An 8,647-nucleotide genomic window follows, 5' to 3' on the forward strand; every position below is an offset into this window, starting at 1 on the left:
CTCCACGAATCATTTTATTTTTTCAGCCCTTTGAGCTTCCTGTCGTCACTGAACAACCAGAAAGACGTTTAGATTCAGCGTGAGGACTTTTTATTGGACTGGAACGACAGAACAAAAGATCCGAAAACAAGAAAAAAAACGCTGTCGTAAAAACGGAGAAAAAAAAAATCTGCTTTTGTTTCTTCTCGGTGGCGGTGAAGCGTCCTCACAAACTCCAGAAATAAAATGATGAAAAACACACAGACGCACAACTCCTAAGTCAGCAGCTCGCTGGTGGCGGGCGGCAGGTCGTGGGAGTAGCAGCATTGGTCTCCGTGTGTGCAGGTTCCCTGCAGAGAAAACAACACAAACAACAACATCAGTGGCAAATCTCTATGGCGGCACATTTAAAGGGACAGCGTCGCATTACGCTGCAGAGCGCACGCACAAAGAAACACGCTTCAGTGTTCGGCGCTTTAACTTGACGACGGCTACACTTCCTACAAAGCCACACACACATTTTGACCAATAGATTTCCACCCTTTTACTCAAATTTTAACGACTTTTACCCAAATTTCCAACAACACGCAGAACACGAGTTGCTCGTCTGCATTTCGGTTAGTTTGTTATCTTGAGGGACTTTGGTGAATCCAAAAGATCCTCTTTGCCTCACAGCGCCATCTAGTGGGCGGCGACATCGTTCCATCTAATAAAACAATGTGCTCGAGACGTCAGACAAAGCTCACAGTGTAGAACAAACCCTGAATAACTTTGTCATCAGATCCTTTCGGGCAGAAAGTTCCGGACAAGTTGTTTGAGAACATGTTCTCTAGCGTGAACAGGAAGTGATGCGGTAGATCGTCACCACGATGGAGAACTCGTTCACATGAACGTGATTCCAGCTGAACTGACCAGCTTGAACCGTTTGCAGTGAATGTTCTTCAGCTCCGGGTCGGCGCTCTGGTTCTTCCTCTTGTTCTGGAACTTCTTCCTCTTGTCCTGCAGGTCTGTCGCGATGCCGCCGCTGGAGGAGGAAGAGGAGGAGGAAGATACATGCTCATGTGTTACATCACACGTTGCAGAACAATCTCAGCGCTCTGTAACGAGGCAACATCGTCTGCAGATTATTTCTGCGCCGTTCTTTCCTCAGATATTAATATTTATTTAATCGTAGTTCACCAGGATCTGGCCCGGGCTTTGGGGCCCCAGAAGGCCTGCGGGTTCTCCTGGAAGCGGGTCAGGTGGCGTTTACGGGACTGCGGGTTGGCGTCCTCCCTCACGGTGAAGCAGGCTTCTGAGCTTCAATGAACACATGAATATGAACACATTTACACCACCTTTTGGGGATTTTATTTTCTCTACATCGTCATTGATGTTAATAGAGACTCACCCCGGCTCCTCGGAGAGGATCTTGAAGGCGGGGCTCGTCTCCGACAGCTTCTCCCTCTTCACGGGGTTGGTCTTCTCCTGGAAGAGGAAACGATGAGAAGTGAACTTCTGACCGGACGCAGAACAGAAGCAACGAGTCAGCGACGCGATGTCGTTACCCAGCAGCGCATGATGTCCCAGAGGACGGAGGGGGGGGCGTCGGTCTTGATGGCGTTCTTACAGGCGTGAGAGAGAGAGACCCGGTGACCCGCATGGAGGAGAGCAGACCTGGAGGGAGGGGGGAGGGGTCAGGGCTCTGGTTGTATAGAAGTCTATGCTTCAAGTGTTAAAGCTGCATTCTCTCTCCTGACCACCAGGGGGCGACTCCTCTGGTTGTATAGAAGTCTATGCTTCATGTCTTAAAGCTGCATTCTCTCTCCTGACCACCAGGGGGCGACTCCCCTGGTTGTATAGAAGTCTATGCTTCATGTGTTAAAGCTGCATTCTCTCTCCTGACCACCAGGGGGCGACTCCTCTGGTTGTATAGAAGTCTATGCTTCATGTGTTAAAGCTGCATTCTCTCTCCTGACCACCAGGGGGCGACTCCTCTGGTTGTATAGAAGTCTATGCTTCATGTCTTAAAGCTGCATTCTCTCTCCTGACCACCAGGGGGCGACTCCTCTGGTTGTATAGAAGTCTATGCTTCATGTGTTAAAGCTGCATTCTCTCTCCTGACCACCAGGGGGCGACTCCTCCGGTTGTATAGAAGTCTATGCTTCATGTGTTGAAGCTGCATTCTCTCTCCTGACCACCAGGGGGGCGACTCCTCTGGTTGTATAGAAGTCTATGCTTCATGTGTTAAAGCTGCATTCTCTCTCCTGACCACCAGGGTTTGACTCCCCTGGCTGTATAGAAGTCTGTGCTTGGCGTCACCTGAACTGCAGCAGTGGAGGTGTGTTGCAGTGTATGGTGCTGCTCAGACTGTCCACCGCGTAGTAAAGCGGAACGTCTTCCAGCTCCTGAAACAAACAGATCAGACGCGTTGAGGACCGGCAGCTGGGCGACGTGGCGTGCGACAGGAAGCGGCGGCAGCAGCACCTCCGTCACCATGCTCAGCACGCCCTCGATGCGCTTGGACGTCCCGAAGCGAGACGGGTTCCCCGACACGGCGGACAGAACCTTCTGGACGAAAGGCAGGTCGTGGATAGGCTCCGCCCAGATGGGACCGCCGAGCTGCAGGGAGGGAAGAGGGCTTCAGCTGGGGGGGAGCAGTGTGTGTGTGTGTGTGTCTGGCTGTGTGTGTGTCTCTTACCTGATGTCTCTGTCCACAGTGCTCACATTCAGGTCCAACTGGGGGTCCAGTGGCCGGAGAATACTTCACACTGAGAGAGAGAGAGAGAGAGAGAGAGTGAGAGTGAGAGTGAGAGAGAGAGAGAGAGAGAGAGAGAGAGAGAGATTGATTCATGGCCTCATTATTATTCTGCGCTGCATTATTCTCCTGACCACCAGAGGGCGAACTAACAGAGGACGAGTGTAACTGAACACAGACTGAAGGTGAACTGCTTCATCACTTCACAAGTATGACAGCATGATGAGGAGTGACAGGGTGAACTTCCTGTCCTCTCTTACTGTTTCCCGTTGATCGTTCTTCTTCCCATCCGCTGCAGATGGAACGACCCGCAGCCCACGCAGTTATACACCAGAGCCTGTTTACTGCACACGGGAGCACACAACAAGGACACACAACAAGGACACACAACAAAGACACACGACAAGACTTGAATGAAACAGTTAACTTCAGTTCTACAGGTTCTGACAGGATCACAGCTGCTTCAGTGTAACGAGCGGCCATGTTGCCCACAGTGGACAGGAAGTGACCATATTTGGAATGCGGAGGAGTGACGTAGATACCCGTCAATCACAGTAAGTCCCGCCCCAAAGTCTAAAGAAAATGACTCTACAATGTTTACTGAGGGAATAAATCAGGAGCGACGTAAACATGAGCTTATCTCTCAACATGTGACACGTAGGTGTGTGTGTGTGTAGGTGTGTGTGTGTGTGTGTGTGTGTACCTGGCTGAGTTCTTCACCGTTGCCTGTCCTGTGAACACGCGCACAAACACTCTGATGTAGAAGTCCACGCTGACGGACAGCAGCGGCTGGATGTAGCGCTGGTACACGCCCGCCCGCTGGTCCAGCCCGTGGAGGATGATACGGAGAGCCTGCAGGCAGAACACACACACACGCACACGCACACGCACACACACCTCAGTAGCCTCAGGGCAGACTCCATGACAACGTTTGCTGTGTTTCTGACAAACTGTACAAACTTCACAGAGGATCAGGACATTATGAACGCAGACATGTCTGTGCAGGTGTGTGTGTGTGTGTGTGTTTAGGTGTGTGTGTGTTTAGGTGTGTGTGTGCTCACCATCTCATGGCAGTATTTGGCTTTGATGGAGACTGAGCCGTATTTGCTGTAGCAGGTCTCTCCACTGTTTCCTGCCATCACCGCCATGTCAGTGCACGTTATGCACAACAGACCTGAGAGAACAAAGAGACTCACATGAATGATTAAGTGTGTGTGTGTGTTGCACATATTTAGAAAGATTACGACCAAAAGCATCTAAATCTGCATTAATAATCACAATAAAGACATGTTAGGAAGCATATTCCTGCATATATATATATATATATATATATATATATATATATATATATATATGAACCCCCAATGAAACCCTCTCCTGCTCATGGCTCATCCTGGTCAGCATGAGATCGTTGTGTGTCTCTCACAGCGAGCGAGCTACACACCTCCCTCTCCGACGGCCTGCACGGCGGCGTCCAGGAAGGAGGCGGGGCTCCCGTAGGGGTCCAGGTCGATGACGTCATAGCGCTGCTTCTTCCCTCGCATCTCGTACATCAGCATGCTGAAGGAGAGAGGGAGGAGAGGAGGAGAGGGATGCATTTAAATACGGAGCAGGCGGAGAGGAAGAGGAGGTCGCTTTAATACTTTTTATCTCTAAAAAGAGAGCAGATTAGAGCAGAGGTAGGAGGAGAAGAAGAAGAGATGGGATAAGCGAGGCAGTGCCCCCCCCCCCCCCCCCCCCCGCACCCACCCACCCCTCAGGCGGTGGTACCTGGCGTCCCTGCAGCTGGCGCTCAGCAGGTGGCCCACGCCGTTGTACTCAGCGTTCCTGCCGATGAGCGCCGCGGCTTTAGTGGAGAAGTCGTTGGCGGTGACGCTCTGCAGGCCAGGAACCTCCAGAGCGAAGCGCACGGAGCGGAGCCCGGAAGCTGAGAGACCCTCCAGGACCCGGAGCCCACGCTGCCACACACACACACACACACACACACACACACACACACACACACACACACACACACACACACACACACAGTTATTACCTCGTGTAGCATTAAGTTATTTTTATTTCCCTTGTATCAAACTGCTTTGCATCACTGTGTATATGTTTAGTAGGGAACCCCCACCGGAACTCGAACCAGCGACCCTGGCAGTGTTGCACCGTTACCGGTCGACTCTTCGTACCTCGCATTTCTCCCCCACCGTCGCCGTCGGAGTCTCGGCTCCGTTCTCCTCCTCCTCCGTCGGCACGTCGGCCTCCTCCCTCTCGTTCTCGCCCGGCACCACCAGCTTCACCCCGCGCTGAGCCAGCACCTCTCTGGCATACTCTGTGAGCACGGCGCACCTGAGGAACATACAAGACTCATTACATATACACATGAATATATATCACACATACATCGTAGTATTTACACTAACAATGAGGATTCAAAGCATACAGTAAACCTTAAATGACTCAAATGAATGAGAGACAATAGTTTGATTAAAAGAATAAACATTTATATAGATGCCTGTATGGATGCTGCTGATGTTTTGAGCCTCTTTCTTTTAAAAGCAGATTCATTATTTATAACTAAATGAACGTCATGAACACATGAATATAACACATTCACATGACTTTTACACAACTTTGGGGATTTTACTTTTTCATGGACTTTTCAAGGCCTGGAAATAACATACTTTTCCAGGTTTTCCTTTGGTTTGACCGATAAATATATAAATACACACGTCATGAGCGGTCATTGAAAACCCTGGGAAACCTGGAAAGGTCCTTGAGAAAATAAATATATATTTCAAATGAGCATCCATTTAAAAACCTTTGTCATAGTTATTTAATAAACATAGGGTGTACTTGGCTGAAGCATTTTGAGTTGTCCTGCAGGACGTGCGTCGTCAGATCAGATTTTGGTTATTTCAAAATAAAACAACAGACGTGTCCGTCAGCCAGAAGGAAACGCTTACGTCAGATCTCTGTTGAACTCCTGCACCGGGTTGTAAAACACCTCGTTGGCGCTGGGAAACAAGATGGCCGCCTTGCCCTCCTTGACCACCGTCTCCCCGGGCAGCAGCCCCACAGGAGGCGTCTGCTCGCCCGCCGCCGGGCTCCTGGCGGGTTCTGCGGGGGTTTCGGTGGCGGGAACCTCTGAGGTGGCGTTCGAGGGCTCCATGGATCTCAGTCTGCGGCCTGAACTCCACTGAGCCGTCCGGCCGGCCGGGTGGAGGTGAAGGTGGTGATGGGAGAGGAGCAGCCGCACTGACCGCAACAGCATAAAGGTCACGGCCGCCTGGACGGAGACACACAGACAATGCATAACATTAGACCAGACAATCAACAACCAACAACAGCAATATGTATTAAATTAAGTTCAAATAACAATAGTATTGCTATGATAAATATGATAATATTACTATGATAGTATTACTCATTGTATCGTTATACACTATGCATTGCTACAACATTGCTAATATATCCAAATATGGTCATGACATGATGTCACAGCAGCAATGTAACGTGTAATGTTACAGTGTAATGTTACAGTGTAATATTAAAGAGTAATGTTACAGTGTAATATTAAAGAGTAACGTTACAGTGTAATGTTACAGAGTAATATTAAAGAGTAATGTTACAGTGTAATATTAAAGAGTAATGTTACAGTGTAATATTAAAGAGTAACGTTACAGTGTAATGTTACAGAGTAATATTAAAGAGTAATGTTACAGTGTAATATTAAAGAGTAACGTTACAGTGTAATGTTACAGAGTGATATTAAAGAGTAATGTTACAGAGTAATGCAGTTGTGTGTAATTTAAATATAGAGGCGGTGCGACGTTGACCCTAATACCAATGGGAATATGTACCTAACACATAAACATGTTGGATTTTAGGATTATGAGCCAGATGTTTACAGACAATAGCTTCACTGCAGCTGTGTTGTATTTGTGAAAAGGTGATTTCCTCCACCTGAACCTCCTGTAATGAAGGTTTCACATGTCTGAGACTGAGTGTTGTGCTCCTCTGGGATCATCTAGTCCAGATTTGACAAGTTATGATCCAATGTGGTCTCGATGTGAAGGAAGAAAACAGAAATCTCTGCTCTCTTCTTTTTGTAAATTTTCACAAACATGTCTGACACACTTTCATAACAGTAAAAAGGATAAAAACAAAACAGTCAGTCGGTCAAACTAAACTAAACTAAACTGCGCTTCGTCTATTTCAACATGTCAACAGAGCAGAATGAACATATTGGTTTTCCTTCTGGTTTAAATAGATAATTGAAAACAGACTTAAACCCACACTGAAAGTATATGACTAGCTTGTGTGCTAGCTATGCTAACCCTCGTAAACCAATGTGTTTATTTACCCTTTTCAGGCGAACACTTCTTCAGACGTTTTAATGCAACAGAAGATACGTGTGTCCGATTCCTCGCTGTTCACGGTGTAGTCTCTCTCCCTTTCCCTCTCTCTCTTTCTCCCTGCTACCGCCAGTTCATCTCACGTTCGCACATGGAGGCAGCCATGTTGTTTTGAGCGTCTCTACGGAAGCGCGCGCTGCCCAAAAGAAAAGGGGGGAAAGCGCGAAATCTGATTTGTCCTTGCGCGCCCCCTGCCGCCGGAGCCATGTAACGTCAGGGAAAGACGATGTAATGTAAGGACAAGAGAGAGAGATTAAGGAGGGAGGGAGGGAGCGCGTGAGAGAGAGAGAGAGAGAGAGAGAGAGAGAGAGAGAGAGAGAGAGAGAGAGAGAGAGAGAGAGAGAGAGAGGGTCGATCAGTCAGCCGCTGGCCTACTTTTCCCCCGCAGTGAACATGTGAGGAGACTGGAAAACACATCAGACCGCGTTCATGAATAATCTAATTTAATCTCGCCGCGCCTGAGTTGGCGATGCGTTCACATGCAAAAGGCTAAACATAGCCTATATGGATTATACTCGAAATACCCTAGACTCATGATGTGGGTAAAAAAAATACATGAATAAATAAGAGAGAATAAAGGTCAATGCAGGTCAGATCAGGCTGTACGTGTGTGTGTGTGTGTGTGTGTGTGTGTGTGTGTGTGTGTGTGTGTGTGTGTGTGTGTGTGTGTGTGTGTGAACGCTATAGTGGATTTAGCTCGTTTTTGCACATGAGTGTGCAGCTGAGTGAGGACAATACATACACCTGACTGTTTTGGCACGGGGGAAATCTGGATTACTAAAGTTACAAACTGCAGCTGTAGCCTATAATTACAATTATGTTTTTGGAGTATTTACCACAAACCAAATATCAATTCCTGTTTGGAAGAAAGGTGATGAGTCAAAATCTCAGTTGCATAATTTTGAATTATACAAATTTATCAAATTGCCACTCAGCAGCCCTGGGGCTGTTTTAAAATCCCCACCGTGCACAGGGAGAGGAAGAATTGTGCATGGTAACGTGAATAACATTCATAGTTTCATATTTTACATACAAAACACCACCTTTAAAAAAAAAGATGTCACAAATTACACTACACTCTAAAGTACATACAAATATACTTTAAACTGCTTATTGAAAGTGATGCAGATGCTAAATGGCAATAAAGTTTAATCAAGGACGTTCTACTTAACATCAAGAAACAAAGTCCTTCCTTCCTGCTGCAGTCTGGCTGCATAACAAGCTGAGTTTGCAGTTTACTACAAATCACTGAATAACACCTTAATAAACACTCTTTAATTACATTTACTGCTGCAATACAAATATGTTTAAATACCTTTTTACTATGTCTGTACATTTAATATTGTTATTGTATTCTTCTTTACTGTTTTCATTATTACAGTTTACTTGATTTTTGCTCTGCTGCAATTACCCCAGTGCAGGACTAATAAAGGATTATCTTATCTTACTATAACTATAAATATATCTGTTTAACGTGTAAATGAGTTCAGGCTCAGTGACTCAGACTCAGTAATGACATTAT

General features: G+C 47.0%; 1 protein-coding gene across 2 annotated transcripts; it reads right to left on the reverse strand.

Moving 5' to 3' along the window:
* Positions 1-73: 73 nt before the first annotated feature.
* On the reverse strand, positions 74-7,231 carry trmt1 (tRNA methyltransferase 1). Of its 2 annotated transcripts, XM_068604244.1 has the most exons (16): positions 7,074-7,231; positions 5,674-5,996; positions 4,897-5,056; positions 4,487-4,674; positions 4,161-4,276; positions 3,778-3,890; positions 3,420-3,568; positions 2,977-3,060; positions 2,660-2,729; positions 2,446-2,580; positions 2,281-2,366; positions 1,527-1,635; positions 1,370-1,446; positions 1,159-1,278; positions 892-1,003; positions 74-329 (listed from the first exon to the last, which is right to left on the reverse strand). In XM_068604244.1, exons 2-16 carry the CDS (start codon positions 5,979-5,981, stop codon positions 255-257), a joined length of 1,902 nt encoding a protein of 633 aa, XP_068460345.1. In that variant the 5' UTR covers positions 5,982-5,996; positions 7,074-7,231; the 3' UTR covers positions 74-254. The 2 variants fall into 2 exon arrangements, 1 of the variants encoding a protein (XP_068460345.1); XR_011080178.1 differs by lacking the exon at positions 74-329 and having other exon boundaries at positions 893-1,003; positions 1,159-1,273.
* Between the last annotated feature and the right edge of the window lie 1,416 nt (positions 7,232-8,647).

This window comes from Clinocottus analis, unplaced genomic scaffold, assembly GCF_023055335.1.
Source record: "Clinocottus analis isolate CAN_PGR_092001 unplaced genomic scaffold, fCliAna1.0.p SCAF_66, whole genome shotgun sequence".
NCBI classification, from domain to species: domain Eukaryota; kingdom Metazoa; phylum Chordata; class Actinopteri; order Perciformes; family Cottidae; genus Clinocottus; species Clinocottus analis.

Excerpts from the sequence above, each read along its gene's own strand:
- trmt1 (XM_068604244.1), bottom strand. The coding sequence starts at position 5,981 with ATGCTGTTGCGGTCAGTGCGGCTGCTCCTCTCCCATCACCACCTTCAC. Across the intron at positions 1,636-2,280 it reads CCTCCACTGCTGCAGTTCAG|GTCTGCTCTCCTCCATGCGG; the intron begins GTGACGCCAAGC and ends CCCTCCCTCCAG. Across the intron at positions 1,279-1,369 it reads ATCCTCTCCGAGGAGCCGGG|CTCAGAAGCCTGCTTCACCG; the intron begins GTGAGTCTCTAT and ends TGTTCATTGAAG.